Consider the following 22128-nt stretch of genomic DNA (forward strand, 5'->3'; position numbering starts at 1 on the left):
AATTCAAAGCCCTTGTCCGTCTGACACGAAAACCTATATTCTTTTCACAACTCCAAAAATCATTTATGTGGCCTGTGAATTTGTACAGAATACATAGGACAAAGAGAAGATTGTGCCCAGTAAGCCTAACCACAAAATTGGCTAACATTTTTTTTCTTAGTTAACAAATAGTTGTTTTGGACATATGGTTGGCCCTTGGACAATATGGAGGTTAGACGCACTGACCACAAAGACGAAAATCCATGTGTAATTTTTTACCCCCCCAAAACTTAACTACTAATAACCTACCGTTAACTTGAAGCCTTATTGATAACATAGTAGTAACACATATTTTATATGTCATATGTATTATATACTACATTACAATAAAGCAAGAGAAAAGAAAATGTTAAGAATATCATAGGAGTGCCTGGGTGACTCAGTCGGTTGAGTGTCTGACTTCGGCTCAGGTCATGAACTCATGGTTGGTGAGTTCAAGCCCCACGTCAGGCTCTGTACTGACTGCTCACAACCGGGAGCCTACTTCGGATTCTATGTCTCCCTCTCTCTCTGCCTCTCCCCCACTCACACTATGTCTCTCTCTCTCTCTCTCAAATATAAAGATTAAAAAAAATTAAAAGAATATCATAAAGATTGGGGTGCCTGGGTGGCTCAGGTGGTTAAGTGTTCAACTCTGGGTTTTGGCTCAGGTCATGATCTCATGGTTCGTGAGATCAAGCCCTGCGTATGGGCTCTGTGCTAACAGCATCCCAACCTGCTTGGGATTCTCTCTTTCTCTGCCTCTCTCACACTGATGAGCACACTTTCTTTCTCAAAATAAATACACTTAAAAAAAATATATCATAAGGATAATAAAAAAATAACACAAGGAAGAGAAAATACATTTTATTGTACTGTACTTACTGAAAATACCCATGTATAAGTAAATGGGCTTGTGCAGTTCAAACCCGTGTTGTTCAAGGGTCAACTGTAATTTTTTTAACATTTATTCATTTTTGAAAGATAGAGACACAGCATGAGTAGGGGAGAGACAAAGAGAGAGACAGAGGGAGACACAGAAACTGAAGCAGACTCCAGGCTCCTGTCAGCAAAGAGCCCGACGCGGGGCTCGAACCCACTGACCACGAGATCATGACCTGAGCTAAAGTAGGATGCTTAACCGACTGATCCACCCAGGTGCCCCTGTAACTCTTAATTCAAGAAAATTATTTAGAATGATTGAATCTATAACTGAGAGAAGACAGTTCAACCTTGATACATCCAATATTGTGACACATGAAGTCTTTTTTTTTTTTTAAGATTTTTAAAAGTAACCTCTACACCTAATGTGGGGCTGAGACTCACAACCCCAAGATCAAGGGTCACATGCTCTAACAACTGAACCAACCAGGTGCCCCAGGAAGTCTTGAGTAAGTAAAAAACTCACTGTGTGGGGTGCCTGGGTGGCTCAGTAAGTTGGGCATTTGACTTGGGCTCAGGTCATGGTCTTGAGGTTCGTGAGTTTGAGCCCCATGTCAGGCTCTGTGCAGACAGCTCAGAGCCCGGAGCCTACTTCGGATTCTGTGTCTCTCTCTCTCTGCCCCCTCCCCCGCTCATTCTCATTCTCTCTCTCTCAAAAATGAACTAAAAAATAAAAAATAAATAAGTAAATAGTTATGCACACTTTCATATGTTCACTCACAACTCTGGTTCCAATGACATTATTTTTATATAAGATTATGTTACTCAGCCACAATTTCTTCTATTTTCCATGGAGATTTTTGGAACTTAGCCTCCACAGTGGGAGAATGCTAAAGGTCTATTAAGATGGAGTAACTGAGGGGTGCCTGGGTGGCTCAGTCAATTAAGCATCTGACTTTGGCTCAGGTCATGATCTCGAGGTTCATGAGTTCAAGCCCCACGTTGGGCTCTGTGCTGACAACTCAGAGCCTGGAGCCTGCCTCTGATTCTGTGTCTCCCTCTCTCTCTCTGCCCCCTCCCCCACTCATTCTCATTCTCTCTCTCTCTCTCTCAAAAATAAATAAACATTTAAAAAAAATTCACTGTGTTTCCAGAGGAGTTGGAAGGTAAATTAGAAATCAGGATGTATTTTCTATGGAATTAAGCTATTCTCATTTGTGAAAAACTAATAGTGAAATGTTCAGTCTGTATTTTAATTTTAGTATTAACAAATGTTAGTTTTCTGTATGTCAAACTGTTATGGTTCAAATGATGAAGTGTTTTTAGCAGCTAAAATAAAGTCACCAGAGTAAGAAAAATGTTTCAAATATCAGTTTATCACTTGCATATTAACAACAATAAAAATAAGAATTTTATGACAAAAGAATTTTAGTTCTAAAGTATTTGGACAGCTATCACTGAAATTTTCATTTTGACATAAGATGCAGCAGGATATGGAAGACACCAAAACAAAGCACAAAAGTTATATTAAAAATTATATTCTTCCTTACTTGGCTCATTACTAATCACATTTTCTGTAACTAATTGCAGTAGCTTACTAAGCTCCTGCATTAACAATCCAGGTTTATGCCACAAATACCTGTATTAAATAAACTTTAGGGTAATAATGCTCTATCCACATTAAAAAAAAAATCAGTAGCAATTATAAAACAGGTCAACAGGTAGTCGTGCATCTAAATCTGGTGTAATATTAAAAAATAGAGAAATCTATCTGTTCTTCTTGTGTTTTAGGGAACATCAAGAGGACTCAATTGTACAGAATTCTCCCCATCGATACTTCTTCCACCCTTGGCAATGACCCTGGGTTTTCTAGTGCCAAGTCCTATACCCATCGCAGGCTACTCAAAGATAGGCTACATGCTCTCTTCCCCAGTAAGGTGGCAGGCATAGGCCACTGTCACTCTTTCTCTGTCTCCTTCCTCTGCCCTTCTACAACTACAGCCTATCATCAAGTATTCTTTTTAAAACAATGTTATTTTCTGTCCAAATTTCTAAACCATAGTCCATCCTCCATCTCTACATAAAACTATGTCAAGGCATGTTTTAAACTGACAATTACTACAGTGTAACATTACTAATACAAAAAAGGCAAATAGCCATAACTGAATACAAAAATTATGCAAATGTCGACTTGAGTGAAATCACTATTTTGAACTCCAAGATGTTTAATATAAACGTTTATAAAACTAATTATGAAACACAAAGACAATAGAAATATAAGTTATTTATTAATCAATCCACTTACAAAGCAGGTGGCTTAATGCAAGCTTATTGACATCTTCACATATGATCCATGGGAACATGTCTTCCACATACAGACAGTGACGTTACTGACTGATGCATTTGCAATCTGGGGCATATTAAGCATATTTAGACAAATAAAATTAGGCTATCCTGTATATGAAAGTATCTTGATAATATGCATCCTGAAGTGGATTAAAACTTTCTCCAAAGGAGAAATGTTAGTACGTTAACTTAACTTTATATTCTATATTATGCAGTAAATCTTAACTATAGAAATTAAAATTTTTAAATCAGTGATCGACTCTTGGTAATGTATGAAGTGGGCGTCTAAAACCAGAGCAACAGTAGGTTTGTGCCTCACAGTATCTGCAGATTTACTGTTTTCAAGTTTAAAGAGAAATAAAACAAGAGACATGTAGATTCAGCTGACTTTATTTATCTTTAAACTAATAAAATCCCTTAAAAGTGATCCTGGGACCTTTAGAAGTTCTATGAATGCATAGATACCTGCCAATGACTGCAATTCTAACTCCTGACTGAATGTGTTTATTACAAAATCAATGTTAAGCAGATATCGTTACTGTAACGTGCTTAGCAGAAGACTGAACAAAATTCTACATGTCTTCTTCAATTTCCCTAAAATTTTGTTAAATCTGCAAGTATGTACAATCCAGCTAATTGAAATTAATATTTAGTGTTCATCAGAGCTGTTTCACAGCAGCAAAAACTGAATCAGGGAAATAAAGTTCTAAATGATGTAGGAAAAAGATAAATACAATCAGAACAGCAGTCTATATGTATGATATCAATATTCAACTCTATCTGCGTTGTGCTGAAAGGAAAAGGATACACCAAGAACATGTCTATTGATCACTCTGGTGATGTGAATACCACCTGCATCTGATTGAATATGGTTTGTATTCTGTTCCCAGTATTAAGGATGGTATTTAACTCAGAACTCCATATTGTAAATATACAGCAGCCATTTTGTCCTAATTAAGGAATGTCTTAATACACAATATTATCATTTTCTAGAGGATCTTTATACATTAAACTAAAGCACATGATTGATTAAATTAAAGGTTAGTAATGGATAAAAAAAATTCATAATTCTCAAGACCTGGTACTATGTAAAAAACAAAAAGACCACAAAATTCTACTTACTAAAGCAGCTAATCTTGCCTGCAAGTTTAGGGTCACAAGCCCATAATATGTGCAAAGAAATGCAATACAAGGAACCATGCAAAAATACAGTAAAATGATACAGGAAAAATGTCAAACCTAGAAAAAAAAAGCTTTTATAAATACATCAAACTCAACTGTATACATAAACTGTAGGTCTAGCATTAGTTGTACCATATAGCAGAGCCGCACTCTAAGTTCAAGGCTTCCAAATCTGCGCAGGTAAGTCACGCCATCTTTGGTTGACTGCAGTACCAGGAGGATGGGAATGAGAGGGAGGGCAAGAGTTCTGAGACATGGTGTCAACTTTCACTTGGCAGCTGGGCCTCAATGTCCACTCTGCATATGGGGCACTTCTTATTCGTGATCAACCACTGGTCAACACACACTTGGTGGAAAAGGTGCATACAGGGAAGGCGCCTATTATAGGCAAACAAAACAAAAAGCAAAAATTGCAGAAGTGAATTTCCTGACAACTACACGTAGCATTTACTTTCAAATAAATAACATGTAATAATCCATGAGTGTTTTGTACTTAGCAGGCATCTTCCCCTTTTGTAAAAAACAAACAAACAAACACACAACACTTACACAGCTCTCTAACAAGTTACACCTATATTAACACTTTGGACAATATAATGTATAAATGACCACAATAATTAACTGTCACAACTATGAAATCAAATTATATGTAATCTTTACAATTTTAAGAACAACAATTACACTGGCAATTATTCTGATTTGGTTTCTATACATGAACTGCCAACACAGAAGTTGGCAGTATGTTCCCTGTTACATAATACTGCAAATATATTTTTAATATCAAATCACTGCATTTATACAACACTTCAAAAATGTATTGCATTTAATTGTCTCTCAAAAACGTTAGAACTCATGTTGTAAATATAGCATGTCATACTAATTAAGGAATGTCTTAATATGAAAATATCATTTTCTACCTAGATGATCTTTATACCTTAAACTTGAGTACCTCACTGCATAAAGGCTAATAATATTGTTTTCATGGGATAATTGTTATATCCACTTAATACTATGCTATTCCTTTAGAGGTAGGTTAATCTGTTTTGTAATATATTTGCATTATCAAACCATGTTGTATACTTTGAAATTAATACATTATATGTCAATCATATCTCAATAAAAAAATTAGTGGAAAAAATAAAAGTAGGTTAAGAAGTTAAGTGTACTACGCTAAGTTATCAGTTAGAAACTGAGAAATAAAGCTTCCAGGCAATACAGGATAATATCAAATCTAAGTGAACAGTGAGATAAAAGTTACTGACTTAAAAGTGTCCATGTATACTTCCATCCACTGTTAAAAGAGTTGTCATACATTTTCAGACTTCCTAATATTTTATAAAATTAGTAGCTAAAAAGAAGCGTTCCAATTACTGCTTGAACAGGATTGTCAGTGCTGTGAAAACAACTGCCTTCCATATTTATAAACCTTCATTGGAAATCCAGTGTTCTAAAATATCCTTACATGTGGTATGGTAGCCAATTGTTCATAATATTTTTTCTCTCTCTGCCAACTGAAGAAATATGATAAAGTTATCCTTAAAAATTAGGGCAACAATATCATCATACAGTTCTGTTATATATGTTTCAGAACTTGTTTCATATGGCATTATGTTACGTTAGAAAAAAAAACACAATAGGAATAAAACAATTACTCAAGAGATTATAAAAAGAAAATGCCTAAAATTAACAGTGGGTTAGCACAGTAACATTTCTAAACTGTGCAGCTGCAAAAAGAGAATTGTCCTGTAAGTTGAGGGAAAATTTTAGGGCAAACCTAATTTACAAAAGATGCTGTAAGACAAACTGCATGCAGCTAATCTAGACTGCCCTCTTTAAGATTTGGAGAATACATTAATATAACTGCCTTAGCCTCCCAAGCCTCCAAATTCTCCTTTCTGCAAGATTTACAGAAGACAATTTGACCACAAAATTTCCCTGGCCAAATCCTGATGTGCTGTGTATTTCCCATTCCCATACCTTTGTTGGTCATACAGAGACTCTCATCTTTCTATTCTTCCACTCACTAGAAGGGAATTCTACACTTCAGATACTGATAACAGGATATGCAAGCAGTAATCTTTATTTGGTTTCTCGTCTACTTTCAAATCAAATCTCTCGTCCAGTTCTGACAACAGACTTTTAGATAATTAATGTCTAGTTACCTCACATCTTCACCTTCCTCTAAAATAGACAAACAGATAGTACATTTTTCCTCTGTGTCTTCCTCAGTCCCTTCTTCCCCATCTTGTTTGCAGTGCAGTTTCCTCTGTGAGAACCAATCAGTTGTTACCTTATTAGTAGAGATGACATTATTGAACAACTGAGTAAAGTCTGTGTTTATTTGAAAAACAAAAACAAAACAAAACCACACATTCACACCCACAACTTATTTCCCAGGTACAGCTGTCACAAATTAATGGATGAATTAAGTGACTACCACCACCTGTTCTTTTAAGACCTTTAAATAGCATGAAAAGCAAAATCAAATGTAACAGAAATTCATTAGTTTGAATTCACCAGTTTCTATTATTTGTAATCCACAATTAGGAGGATATACAACATGAACTCTATTTTTGTCCCATCATGAATACAGTTAAATGAATTTTATCTTACTAATGAATGGTTCAAATAATATCCAAATAAATTATTGCTAATTATATCATTAGCTTACATAGTTGAAAGGACTTAAATTTAATGGTAACACCTCACTAATACTCTTGGAAAACAGACAAAAACTACAAAGGCAGCAATTTTCATACTTTATTATTCTCTGTGTATCACAGGACATTGTTGCTTGTTGAAAGAAACTTATTTAATATGTCTGCACTTTAACTTCTAGATAGACTACCACATAAGGACTGGAGGGTAGAATATAAAAAAAAAAATGTATATCAATTAAATGTGCACATAAGTGACAGGCTCAATAATGGTATTGCCATATGATGAAGTTTTGTATAAGCTCTTAAAAAAGAATATGAGTGACTTGTGAGGGCTGAAAGAGAAGGAAAGGAAAATGTGCAAAACTGTGTGCATACCATCCACTTTGTGTTATTTCTGAAGGAGAAAGGAAAAACACATACATATGCACGTTATTGCAAATGCATACAAATATCTGGAACATTACCTAAGAAATCCTTAACTATGATTTTTCTTCTGGGAAGGAAGACTGGAGACAGCAGGGAAAGAAACTTCAAGTGTATATTTTTAGGCTTTCAATTAAAAAAATTTTTTTTCTTTAACGTTTATTTTTGAAAGAGAGAGAGAAAGAAAGACAGAGAGAGAGGAGAGGGAGAAAACAAGTGGGGGAGGGCAGAGAGAGAGAGAGGGAGATACAGAATCCAAAGCAGGCTCCGGGCTCTGAGGTGTCCACACAGAGTGCAATGCAGGGCTCAAACTCCCAAACCGCCAGATCATGATCTGAGCCGAAGTCAGACGCTTAACCGACTGAACCACCCAGGTGCCCCAGGCTTTCAATTTTTTAAAAAACTATGTATGTGTTGTTTTGGTAATAAATAATAGGGTTGCTAGATTCCACAATCTCCAAAAAGGTCCATAATATTAAATTGTATGCATTTCAATAATAATATAGACACTTCATAGAATAAACTCTTACCTTTTTGTATTTATGTGGATATGTACATCTTTCAATTGTCCCCTGGGATGCACCACGATTCACATTTCCTAATCTTTCTTCCAAATGAATCAGTTCCTGAAGGTAAAGGACAATTAGTATTAAAAACCAGGATGATTATTTCTTGAACAGCACTGTCAATATTGTAAAAGCAATGAAGTCCCATATTTATAAACCTGCAATATAAATACAGTGTTCAAAAAGCCATATATGGTAAGGCAAATCGTTGTTTGTAATTCTTTTCTCAGCCAATTGAAGTGGTATGGCAAAGTTATCTTTACGGATTAGGGCAACATATTACTACAAGGTACTGTATGAGTCAGTAAGTATGAATGCCAGAAGAAGATGAAATCATTGTAGTAAAATAGGGAAACAAATGAAACAAGTTTACTAACTCCAACTTCCAAAGTGACAATGAAGAAACAAAACAAAATTTCAAATATATTCAAATAATTTGTTTTTCCTGAAAATTCAAACAAGATAGTTAGCTACAAACCAAATTACTTGGGTTTTTTTCCTCCAATAATGTTTCTCTAAAAATGAGCTTAGTCAAAAGCAGTAAGTTTCCCCCACCCCAAATTTAATGGTATAGCTCTTTATCTGACATTTACATTGATTTAATTAATAAATACCTATACTCTTTTATATTAGGTATTTTCATTTATTCATCTTTAACTTTTGGGTACTTTTTTAAATTTTTTTTTTTCTTCAACGTTTATTTATTTTTGGGACAGAGAGAGACAGAGCATGAACGGGGGAGGGGCAGAGAGAGAGGGAGACACAGAATCGGAAACAGGCTCCAGGCTCTGAGCCATCAACCCAGAGCCTGATGCGGGGCTCGAACTCCCAGATCGCGAGATCGTGACCTGGCTGAAGTCAGACACTCAACCGACTGCGCCACCCAGGCGCCCCCAGGTACTTTTTGATACCAAGATAAATATCGCTTATAAATCTTTCTGTGATAACCCCCAGAAGTAGTATCAACAATTCAGATCCCCAGCCACCATGGCAATCCTATTCAACTGTGAATACTAAGAATACATACATCATATATTCTCTCTCTACATTAAAGAGAGTACTAAAGATACCGTTGCAAATTATCTCATTAATTTTATTACACACCTCAAAATTGCCCCTGAAAGGACCTCTGAATGATGTTCCATCCAATCCTGATGAAATGTAACGAATATGAGGGTAGCCTGCCATGTCAGGAACCTATTTTAATAGAAGAGATAGGCTAAATCAAGTAAGAGTAGGCTCAAGTTTTAACACACTAAATAATTGAGACACAATTCTCTCCATTCGGCTAGTCACAAAATTGAACTTCAGTAAGTATATATAACTGCAAGTTTGCGCTCTGTAAAAGGATTAAGTTCCTCTTCAAATATAATCTCGTAAGGTAACACTTAAAATATAATAAAACAAAAACAAAAACAAAAGAAGAATAGCTGTTCCATGAGATAACAAATTGTTTTAATAAATTGTTTTATTTTGCACAAAGACTCCTAAATAGAAAATACCCAAAGTTAAGACTGCTGCTCTTAGTAGCCTAAAAGCATAAAGACTAAAACCTTCGTAAAACTTTGTCACTTTCAGAGAACTTTATTAAATCATAGTAAGAAATCAAAATACACAAAATTTTCCAATGAAACTTACTTCCCTAACTTCCTAACAGTAATAGGTACCCTACTGCTTTTTTTGTTTGGTTCTGTTAGTGAAAGTTATTTTTTTTAATGTTTTATTTTATTTTTGAAAGAGAGAGAGAGAGAGTACAGAGAAAGGCAAAGGGAGAGAGGGGGACAAAGGATCCAAAGTGGGCTCTATGCTGACAGCAGCAAGCCCAATGTGGGGCTCGAACTTACAAACCATGAGACCATAACCTGAGCCAAAGTCAGACCTCAACCAACTGAGCCCACCCAGGTGCCCCTGTTAATGAAAGTTTTAACAGTGTTTTCTGATTCTTCTGTTAGGTGTACTCAATCCTCATTATTCATGGATCCCTTGTGAATTTGCCTACTTGATAAAATTTATTTGTAACTCCAAAATTAATACCCATGCTCTCTCAATCATTTGTGGACAGGCACAGCAGCAAAAAACTCGAGTTGTCCCATTTCCATCTAGGGTAGAACAAGGCTCTGCCTTCTTCTTTCAGCTCTTATACTATAAACATGGGTCTTTTTTGCGGTCTATTTAGTGCCGTGCTTTCCACATTTTTGTGCTTTTTACTGGTGACTTTGCTGTTCAAAATGGCCACAAGCAAAATGCTTAAATGCGGACTAGTGCAAGAAGGCTTCAATATGCCTTACGGACAAAACGAGCGTAGATAAGCTTCATTCAGGCATGAGTTTTGCTGGCCCATGAGCTCAATGTTAACAACTCAATAATATATAATATAATAATAATAATGGTATCAGGACACCTAATACTTTGATGTCCAAAATGGACATCAAAACAAGATTATATACTGACTGGCTGTTGTTAGCAGATCAACACTGTGACCAGATGCTTGCAGTAACCTAAACTTGCATTTACCACAAGAAAAATGGCTCTATAGTTACTTCCTCAGGGTCTGCACAACTTTACAGAATGTAAGTACCGTGCTTAACAAGTGTAGGCTGGGGCGCCTGGGTGGCTCAATTGGGTAATCGTCCGACTTCGGCTCAGGTCATGATCTCGCACTTTGGGAGTTCGAGCCCCATGTCAGGCTCTGTGCTGACAGCTCAGAGCCTGGAGCCGGTTTCAGACTGTGTCTCCCTCTCTCTCTGCCCCTCCCCAGCTCGCACTCTGACTCTTGCTCTCTCAAAAATAAATAAACATTTAAAAAGTTAAAAAAAAAAAAAAAGAGTAGACTGTATTAGGAAAGGGAGATTCTAGGACAGAGCACTGTTCTTCCATCTTTATTTTTTTTTTAAGTTTACTCATTTATTTTGAGAGAGAAAGATAGAGAGTACGACGAGGGGGAGGAGCGGCAGAGAGAGAGACACAGAGAGAGAGAAAATCCCTAGCAGGTTCCGTGCTGTCAGTTCAGAGTCCGACATGGGGCTCAATCTCACCAACCGCGAGATTATGACCTGAGCCAAAATCAACAGCTGGATGTTCAAATGACTGAGCCACTAAGGGGCCCCAATTCTTTCATCTTTATAAAATCTCCAATATTATTTTTTAGTGAGCTTCCACTGAATCACAACATGCTTTTAGCAAGTTTATAGCTTTAAAAGACAATTCATACATGGTAAAGAATTTAAAATAAGCAATAACTTTTAACCATCAAATAGATTATTTAAATATCTGCAACTTTCCTTATGATCAAAATCAATACTACCCACCTCTCAGCAGATAACCCAACCTCCTACACATCTCCAAGGAAAATAAAAAATCAGAAAGGAACTCCTGCCCCTCATATTACTTAAACCTGCTCTTACCCTATACCCCTCCCTTAGTCTCCTTTGTTCTGGAGTCCCAGTTTCTTGAGGGGGGGCAGCTTTAGCTGTTATTGTTGAGTGACCCCCATGCCTAAGATCTTTAAATACCAACTTACTCAGAGTTCCTTGTGCTTATGCTGTTTGACAGCTCCTTATATGCTATAACCACTGTAAAGTACTACTCCCAACTCCAAAGTCTAAGTCGTAGGTATGACAGAGCATCCTGGAAACCATTCCTGCAGTGTCTTTACCCTCACAAAACAAAACAGCTCCCTACTCTATACCACTTTTATAACCAGTAGGTATCATGAATAGCAAATTCAATCTATCTTTGCTGAACTTGTTCTGTAGAACTCAAATTGGTACTGACAAGATCTGAGTCTGTTCAAATCAGAGAATTAGGAAAGACCTTCTGCAGATCAGAAAATAAAGAATGAATGCATCATAACAGAACCACTAGCAGTTATGACAAAATAAAGCATATGTCCTAGTGACAGTGGAAAGACTGTCATCTTGGTATAAAAGAAAAATCTTGGTCATTTTTTTATATTAAGAAGAGTACATTTCACAATGCAAATACAAATACAGATTTCAATATATCTAGTTTTTTATGGCACAATTTCAGTCTAATAATTCTCAAATTCTATTAAAACACTGATATCAATTCAGAATATTTTTAAAAATTTCCAACAAAATATTTAACTTTTCTTAGAAAAGAATACTTTTAGAAGGAGAATAGGTGACAATTCTGATATTTTCCTCCTTTACCATTAAAGGAAGAGCTCCTAGTTGTAAGTGGTGAAGTCGAGGTGGCGCATGGTAATGGGCCAAGTGAGGGTGCAGCGCTCCAGGCGTGTAAGTGGCCGCAGTCACTCCAGCTTCAATCCCCAGCTCCCTGACGAAGGAGGAGAACACTTTAACGTTTAGCCATCCTTAGAGTGTCTTTATTATCAACAGAAACGGGGGAGCGTGTTTGCATTTTTTAGAGTAATCTAAAGTTTCTTAACTGACACAGCTGAGAAAAAGATAATTTACCCCCAAAACTTAACTATTCAGCAATTAAAACTCAAAAATTCAGTTCTGTGACTATGAGAAGCAAAGCATTTGTACTCAGTTTCACATCCTACAAAGGAAGGAAATATTCAACGAATTACCCTTAAGGTTCCTTCCAATCTAAAAGTCTGATTCTACTTGAGGAACATACAAAATATAGGGTTTAGTTTTCTGGTTTATATGAATGTTACAGATGCTCCCAGGACTTGTGTTTGTTGGACAGTGTCTCTGGGTTACTGTCAACAGGAAAATTAGAAGAACCAACATTTCTATACCTTTTAAAGCAAGGTCAAACAAAATTCTAGAAAGAGTAAAACTGGTAAATGCCAAATTTTCATTTATTGATTCTCATTTTATGTTTTGCCTCAAATGTCATTGTGGACCAAGATCTCAATGACTGCCTACAGACAATGGATTCAGAAAGAAAAATTAATGCAACTCTGCTTCCATTTCTCTAAAAAAGACCACACTCCTAGGAGGATGCAGGCTCCATTTCCCTTGTCAATAAGCAGGAGTTGGTGGTGGTAAAGCAGATCTGAGTACAGAGGTGGTGGTGAGGGGGGTGGATAAGGAGGTTGTGAGACTAAGATCCATTTAGGGAGTTAACTTTAATGGCAAATACTTCCGAAAAACAATTAACAAAAAAGCTCCACTCTCATTTGACATGGTTCTCTGACCCAGAACTCAAGTTCCTCTTTCCACTCCAAGTTTCTATAACTTGCCCAGAGACAGTGTCTCACAGCTAAGCTGGAATTCAGCCTCTCCATTCTGTATGACATTCCACTACAAAGCATCTGTTCTGATAGTTTTACCACAGGCTCCTGAGCGTAACTTTGAAATAAACATGATACTGACCAGGCAGATCTCTCTGGAGCCTGTCGAGGATGTGAGGACATAGTCTGAGGCACATGAATATGATGCCCATGACCATAGTTTGGGTGCATCCTATGTGGATGGGGTGGGGGCCGTTCATGTGCCCGCCTGGAAACACAGAACACAAAAAGACCACTGGAAATAATTGAATAATTGGTTATTTCTTAATGTAGAAAAAAAAATCTAGTATTATTACAAACATCTATAAATCAGTCATAAATTTACTTCTATAACAATATATTATAAAAATATAAAATAATCTATTGATTAATAAATCAAGACACCCTAACCCCACAAATCTCAATGCTCATTTATTACAATGTCTCCAATTCAAATATCCTCCAAGGAAAAATTTTAACATTATCTTGTATGCTTTCCCTACAGCAGATATTTTACACAGAGTAACAGGAAATGAGTAGAAACAGAATTTTAAAAATTAAACACCCTAGCAAATGCTGCAGGCACAAAATAAGGGAGGAAAATGGAAACTTTTATTTTGCTTTGCTTTTATACTGTGATGACATTTACCCATTTTAATGACTAAAACTTACTTTAAGCGAAAAAACTTTTAACCTTGTGCACTGTTTTCAAACACATGCAAATACATGTTAACACATCTGGGAAACGGAGATTAACTCCATTCACATCTTTATTCTGTATCCCAGATTATTATATTCTCTTCGTCTAAAGTCAGCCACATTTATAAATGTAAATAGTCATAAAATTTTAAACAAAAGATTCCAAGTATTCATTTTTATAGTCTAATTCTTATTTTCTACCACTTTCTAACTTATTTACAGGTTTTCATGTGTAAGCTTAATGATTTAAAACGTAATTTTTTCTAGATACTGGAAGATATGAATTTTAAATTGCCAACTTTTAATATAAAGAGTTACTATATTAGCATGCCAGTAATAGCCAGAGATTCTGGAAATAACCTTACATAACTAAAGAAAGAATTTATACATGTGGTAGATTAATTAGATCAGGAATTCTGCAAACAAACAAAAAAGGAAAGCGTTTTTGCAAACATATTCTGAAAAGGGCCAAATGGTAAATATTGCTGGCTGTTTAGGCTGTATGGCCTCTATTTCAACTACTCAATTTAGTCTTTGTGGTGTGAAAGAACACACAGACAATACATAAATGAACAAGCATAGCTGTTGACCTATAAAACTCTATTTACAAAAACAGGCAAGCAGAATTAGAGCAATACAGTTTGCTACCATGAATTAGAAAATCATATCCTCACTTTTTAAAAGAAAACAAAAAGTTCATTTATATATAGTCTTTCCATGATGTTTGGAGAGTACAATACTTTAATACTTAAATTTATAAATAAACGAGTAAAGAATACTATTTTTTCAATGTCAGTTGTTGAAAATTCTACTAGTACTCTTCTTCCCTCTGGAATAAATCAAATTAAGTCTTGACAACTTTATATGCTGTTCCTCAGGATCATCGATTTTAACATGAATCTTTACTATGAGATATTGAAGAAACCGACAAGAGACTGGTTTACAAAAATAAATGACCCGGGGTCATACCCTGAAAATGGTTTGATTTCTTTAAATAGCCTGATATTGACTTGTTTTGTCAAGCTACCTACAACTCAGGACAAGAACAAGGAAGATTCTAGTTAGTAAAGAATAATTTCCTAGTGAGCTGAGGATTCAGCATAGTTCCATCACTTCTAAAGATTTTAGTTTTAAAAACTAACAGCAATAGAAGGGAGAGGAACACAGCGTGATCATCTTTTAGAAAACAGAAAACATACGTTGGATGCTGCATCATCCTCCTCCTTTGAACTTCCATCCTCTGCATCACTTCATGAGGATGCAGTCTCTGTGCTGCAGGTGCCGCGGCTGGGATGTGGTGTGAGATTGGCTGGTGTGTGGGAGGAAGATGCTGAGGGATTGGTGCAGCTGTACTGGCTAAATGAGTCGGGGGTGGGGGTGCCACAGGGTGAGATGTTGCATGAGAAGATATCTGAGAATGGAAAGCATGTACAGGATGAGGAATAACATAATCCACTTGAGGTGGAGGCTGAGTCTGAGGAGGAGGGTTTCCATGAGAGTGGGGACAGGCAGAGGCTTGATGATGAAGTGGTCTTGTCAAGGAGGCATCTGTAAAAAAAATGTAGGCACCATGCAGTTGAGCATATATTGCTGTTACATATTCCTTTTGTAGTTTACAAACATATTAGTACACGTTTAATTTTTATGGATACTGTATCAATGCTTGAGTCTGCTCAATTCTGCTTTACAACCTGCTTTCTTCTTTGAATAATCTTAGGTATCTTCTCATGTCAATATATATAGCTTCTCATGTCAATATATCACAGCTTCACAGGATTCTATTATAGGGATACACCAACATTTATTAAAGAAATCGCCATTGATAAAAATGGGAAACCCAACACTAAACATCTGTGTGTATGACGCCTCTTGTACTCTTTCATATATATATGCACGAGTGCATGTGCACACGCGCGTACGCGCGCACATACACACTACTCACGGTTTTTGTAGCATAAATTCCTATAAATAGTTCTTAGTCTGAGAAAAATCTTTTAAAACTCAGATATCAGTCAACAAAATACCCTTCCCAAAAGGTTACTATAATTAATATTTCAGTGAACAGCATACAAGAGTACCTGAAACCCTATACTACTAATTTTTTTAAATGACAATCAGAAAAATCTTATATTTATTAACCACTTATATTTCTTCCCAGAATATCTATTCATATTCTTAGGCTATCATTCACCTTTTCCTCAATGATTTACAAGTATTCTTTGTATACATGGAAAGTTTGTCATAATAAGGTATAAACATTTTTCCAAATTGTCTTCTGTTAATTTTGTTTTACCATATATGCAAGTTTTTTGCTTTTGTCAAATGTAGAATTGACACTTTCACAAATATGTAAATCTTGCTTTCCTTTATGATTACTAGTTATAGAGCACTACAAAGAGAAAAGGAACTTGAGAGTTCTTCTGGACAAGACTGCAAAGATATTCTTTTATTGCTGCTCTTCTCTCTCCCTGCCCCAGGCCACTTTTCCTGAGCTATAGTAAGAAGATGAAGGGGCATATTTTCAAAGAACCTGAAATGGAATTTAGCCTTAATAAAGATGGCTTCCCCCATTTCTTCGTTATGTTTCAAAGTGGCTGCTGAAAAGTCCCTCTGAGGAATACACATCTCTCTTACTGGAGGAGATATGCATCTTTTTGAGGTCTAAAAATATGTTTGTTTCTTCCTTGGATTTCAGCCTCAATTTCACTGTATTTGGAAGATTTTCTTGGAGTCTGGTATGGAAGTATAGCCATTCTCTAGTTTCATGACAGAAGAATTACCTTGAATTTTAATCCTTTTGATTCACCCTTTGTTCAGCATGAATGAATAGGTAAGCATGAACTCATTTCAACCACATTTTCAAAGGACACTTTACTAGCATGTATTTAAAGGAATTTTTAAGTGATTTTCTAAATATCATGTTTTCAAATCTAGGCTTTACTCCAAGCCTCCAAACTCAGTACCTGGTCATAAAAAAAGAAGTCGCTATGTTTTACCATTGTTAGCTACCTTTCCTCAAATTCAGAGCATTTTTTCCAGTTTCAATTCAAAGTTTTCAATTTCTATAATCATTAGGCAAGAAATAATATTGACAAATCTTACAAAATTTTAAAGTTTTGTTTCAGAATGAATCAATTTATTTAACTCTTCAGCAATCATTTCATTTTTCAGCTTGAGATATGATTAACAGATACAATTATATATATTTAAAGTGTACAATGATGATTTGACATACATATACTTTGTGAAATGATTACCACAATCAGGTTCATTAACACATCCATTACCTCACAAGTTACCATCTTTTGTGTGTGTCTGGTGAAAGTTCAGCCATTACTATAATTCACTATATATTCCAAACAAAACAGATTGCTAACCACTGTAGAAAGGTGACATTCTGCATTCCCACAGACCATTTCCCTTCCTTCTCTATTTTATGTGTTCTTGACAGTTAAAAAAAAAAGTTCTTGATATTGTTTCCTGAAAGTTCAACATGTCACTTTGACCCAGCAGCAATCACACTCCTAGAAGTTACCCTACAGACTCAAAAACTACAATGTGATCATCAACAGAGAACTGATTTAATATACAATGGGATATTATGAGGGTATTGAGAATAGCAACCTAGATTTTTTTGTGCTAATATGGAAAAAAATCTAAGATGGACTATTAAAATATTTTTAAAAATGAAAAAAAAAACCAACAGAGGCAAATAATGTTATGATCCCACTTTTTTTTTTTTAAAGGAGAGACATATATATACTTTTGTGTGTACAAAGAAAACTTCTGAAAGGTTTTATAAGCTACAATTAGCAATAATCGTGCTTCGGATAAACCTCATTGGCTACGATACTGCCACTACGCAAAGCTAGGTTTTATAAGCTACCAACAGTTGTCACCTTCAATGTATCAAGGTAAGTGGTATGTGAGAAGGGCCATTAACTTCTCATTTATGTCATTCTGTAGTTTGAACTTCTTACGATGTAAAGAAAGTTACTTTTATAATAAAAGTAAAACAAATTTAAATCTAAAACACTTCTTTATTAGGGCAAAATAGGTTCCCTTTGAATTGCTAAATATATTATTTTTTGGGAGGGGGAAGAAAACCACACATTTTGGGTTCCTAATAAAAGACGATCAATTAAAGATAAATATCAATAGGTATCACAAAACAGCCTGTACATTATACCAGTGCTCATACATAGAATTTGCTCATTGGTCAATACTTTGCAAAAACTGTTTCAAAACCTGTTTTCTAACTTATACTGTACATCTTAAGTTGTATTATTGAAAAGGTAAATGATATATCACCAGGTTTCACTGTACAAATTCTGGATTGACTCCAGCTGTGTGTGCAAAACCCAGATTTTTAAAATTATTGGAATGGAAGAAGTCTAATGAGATATGTAACTGAAAATTATCCCTTGCATGTAATCAGAACAAAAGCAAATGTTCTTGCCAACTTCCTAATTTACTCCTGGCAGTGAATTTCCAGTGTTTGTTTTTTTTTTTTAAACCAAAGTATCTATTAAGTTTCCATTTGATTATTAGCCTGTAATATAACAAAGTAGTAAATATGTGTTGCACAGCCTAAGAGTATCTCTCATTTCTTATGATACTCAGATACCAAGCAGATTTCAATTTCTTCAGAAAAGCCACATCTGGCTCTATTAATTGCCTGCATCAAATGAATACAGAAATCTTTTTGCATTCGGCCAAGCTTTCTGTGCAGTTGTTCTCTCATATGCCTCAGCTGACCCTCAGAATTTTTAGTCAAAAGTCACTTTCCTGTGCCTAGCAACAACTACTGAACTTTCAAATTGCCAGTTATTCCTAAAGGATAAATCTCAATCTCTTAAAATTTCCTTTCATAGGAATCTAAGGTGCCATTCAATGTACTTCAATTTCATGTATTAAAATGCAAATATTAAAATGTAAGAGACAAAATATAATACTTTTATTTCCTTGATGTTTTTAAACAACACCTGTTCTATTTAACTTAGAAGATTGTTTTGGGAATGCGGGGTGAAGAAAGAATGAAATGGAAAAAAATACACCCCAGTCTGAGGCCAAGGATATACCAAAAATGTACCAATTAGGATTAATGAAAGGTTATTTCATGGAGGAATGTACAATGGTTCATTTATATGCCTCTAAGTTCTTTGCCTGTTAAGTTTATACTTACAAGGAGGTGGCATATAATGTCGACATGATGACAGTGAGGCTTGTGGAGGGGGCTGGGGCTGGGGCTGCGCAACCATGCTTGATCCATAGCCATCTATGGATAATGGCTGACTCGGGGCAGCAGCAGCAGCCTGATGGCCAAAGATTGCAGCTCGGGAAGAAGAAACAGGGCAGCAGGGGTCAAATGCAGACGCTCCATGAAAACCACCACTTCCATGACTTCTGATACCATTGTTGCTCAGGTCTACTGGCAATGCCTGCTGTATAAAGAGGAACTGTATTTTATTTTTCTGAAGTTTGGTCCAAACACTGTTTCATGTTGTATTATAGAAGTATTCCAAATGCAATCCAGAAAAATAGAATCTCTGAATTAAAAATTTCAAAATGGTGAAATTTTTAGTATGAAGACCTATTCAGCACCAAAACAACAACAACAACAACAACAACAAAAAATACTATGTATATCCTGGATTGTAAAAACTGTAGTGGTTATATCAGTTTTTAAAACTCAAGCATAGGATCACACTACAAGATAAACAAAAATTAATTAATATATTATTTTAAGGTCTATTTCTCTTCCATCCTCTAGATCTTAGAGAGAAATACACTTTAAAATAATACATCCATATTCTTCTTTACCCTCAAATTTTGATTATTAATTTAGGACTCCTTTGGAAAACGTAGAACCACACCAATGAAGATTAAGGATTCTAGGTAAAAGCTTGTCTGTCCTGTTTCTGAACTGTGTATAGCAAGCACTCAACTAAAACTCTAATAACGCAAACATTATCCAAGACAATAAAGGGTGGAAGATTATTCAAGATGAACTATGAGCCAGCTATGCCTCATAACCTTTTCATTTACTAAAAAATTAAAAATACGATTTAAGACAAGTCCCTTTACTAAGCTGAAAAATAAACCAGACTCTAGATTCCATGTCTATTTACCAGTAATTAAGTTTCTCCTCCAAAGCATTTTGAAAAGTCCTAAGTAAAAAACACTTCACTTGATCACCATCTACTCTAGGGCAGATTACAAAAACCAAATTGTCCCTTTGTATTCTTAAATAATTTATTTTTAACGTTTATTTATTTTGAGACAGAGACAGAGCATGAACAGGGGAGGGGCAGAGAGAGAGGGAGACACAGAATTGGAAGCAGGCTCCAGGCTCTGAGCCATCAGCCGAGAGCCCGATGCAGGGCTCGAACTCACGGACCACGGGATCGTGACCCGAGCTGAAGTTGGACGCTTAACCGACAGAGCCACCCAGGTACCCCAATTCTTAAGTAATTTAAATACAAGTTTTTACTTAGTGTTGAGTATAGCTGTAATTTTTAAAATGTAATTAAAGGGGCACCTGGGTGGCTCGGTCGGTTAAGCATCCAACTTCGGCTCAGGTCATGATCTCACGGTCCGTGAGTTTGAGCCCCGCGTCGGGCTCTGTGCTGACCGCTCAGAGCCTGGAGCCTGTTTCAGACTCTGTGTCTCCCTCTCTCTCTGCCCCTCCCCTGTTCATGCTCTGTCTGTCTCTCTCTCAAAAATAAATAAGCGTTAAAATTTAAAATAAATAAATAAATAAATAAAATGTAATTAAAGAAAATAATAATTTGATGTTATATTTGAAATTATATGCAAGAACTGTTCAATACTGGAAGCTGAGGAGCTGGAGATGAAGAAAGCTAGGGAACTGCATTTATTAGAGCCTGAAGCCACCCAGCAGTCCTTAGAGGAATCACAGTGGTCTCTGTACTTGCAATGGACTTGTGGCTCTAGGGATAACAGAAACAAAAGGAGCTCGGACTGTTAAAAGGGAAGGAGAATGATGGCTCAGGAGAAGCAGTGGGAAGGTGAAAAAGAACTCCTTTCTTCTTCCGTATCATGTGTCTACAATCAAGCAAACATCTGGGCTCTTTCTTTTGAGTTGGCAAATACAATGTATGTCCCTTGATTTGGGGAATAAGGCTTAAGAAAAATACTGCAAGATTGTGAATTTATATCCCTTCCCTATTTTCCTATTTAGGCTAAGATTTGGCAAATGGACTAGATTATCAACATACTATGAAGATGAGCAAATTTCCTATCTTTTTCTCCAGTCAGTGATTAAGAACACTCGCAGAGGGTGAGTAAAGTAGGGTGAATATCCTCCTAGAAGGAAATGAGGGTAAAGTTAAAAGTAAAGAATCAAAAGAGAAAGGGGAAAAAAACTACAAAGAGAACCCTCTTCACAATTCTAACAGTTCAGTCAATTCTTACTCTAGAAGGAAAAGAGTGGGTAAGCAAGATGGGTACAGAAATGCAAGTATTACTTTACAAAGGTGATAAGGAATGCAAAACACTAACTGAACTGTTGTCTCAAAAGAGAACGCTACATCCAAAGGAGCAGTAAAGGCTAGAGAGTCAAGTGACTGCAGAACCTTCTCTGTTATCAGGCCTAATCCTCCTCAACTTTTTCTGCCTACCCACAATCTGGCACTAATCGTAACACATCTACACAATCAGAAATCCTCAGATCAGTTTGCTTCCTCCACTCCTCCACCTCCTGTTGTGCCCACACAAGTCTCAACTGGAGATACCTGATGTTATCTCATGAGCATGTGGCTGATTTCAGAGGCCTCTAAATGTCTATATGAGTTCCAAGTTGTTTTTACCGTCAAAACTTGACTCTCTGTTCTCCTTCATACCCATTATCACCACTGAATGCCTGATCCTTAATTTTCCCCAAGTTCTGTGTGTAGTCCAAATACCTCTATTAGATATAAGTGAGTAGGTTACATTTATATTACAATGAACAAAACTGTGAAAGAGATTCTACCTATAAATAACTCACTTGGGTTAAAAGAAAATGTTACATACACAATCTCTCAAACTAGTTGTATTATTTTATTAGTTCAACAAAAGAGTCTGTAAACAAAAGGCTCATATTTTGGTAGCCCTTGAATGAATATGGGAGCAGTCTGTA

At 36.0% G+C, this 22128-nt stretch overlaps 1 protein-coding gene and 1 non-coding gene across 13 annotated transcripts in view; both read right to left on the reverse strand.

The window, feature by feature from the left end:
- Positions 1-3164: 3164 nt before the first annotated feature.
- The window catches only part of RNF111 (ring finger protein 111), a 126333-nt gene continuing 107369 nt past the window's right edge, over positions 3165-22128 (reverse strand). For 7 of the 12 annotated variants that reach the window (XM_053223959.1, XM_015070894.3, XM_027067376.2 and 4 more), the window contains 8 exons: positions 19171-19429; positions 15185-15533; positions 13390-13542; positions 12250-12376; positions 9182-9274; positions 8042-8137; positions 6591-6718; positions 3165-4806 (listed from right to left, as the gene is read on the reverse strand). In XM_053223959.1, coding sequence (XP_053079934.1) covers positions 4689-4806; positions 6591-6718; positions 8042-8137; positions 9182-9274; positions 12250-12376; positions 13390-13542; positions 15185-15533; positions 19171-19429 — 1323 coding nt within the window. In that variant the 3' untranslated portion in view covers positions 3165-4688. The remainder of the gene's footprint in view (positions 4807-6590; positions 6719-8041; positions 8138-9181; positions 9275-12249; positions 12377-13389; positions 13543-15184; positions 15534-19170; positions 19430-22128) is intronic. The other 5 variants (XM_053223956.1, XM_053223958.1, XM_027067377.2 and 2 more) reach the window with 5 other exon arrangements.
- LOC113602130 (U4 spliceosomal RNA) lies at positions 17710-17855 on the reverse strand. Its single transcript, XR_003423494.2, has one exon. It is a non-coding gene; the product is annotated as a U4 spliceosomal RNA (small nuclear RNA).

The sequence above is a fragment of the Acinonyx jubatus genome, chromosome B3 (assembly GCF_027475565.1).
Source record: "Acinonyx jubatus isolate Ajub_Pintada_27869175 chromosome B3, VMU_Ajub_asm_v1.0, whole genome shotgun sequence".
NCBI classification, from domain to species: domain Eukaryota; kingdom Metazoa; phylum Chordata; class Mammalia; order Carnivora; family Felidae; genus Acinonyx; species Acinonyx jubatus.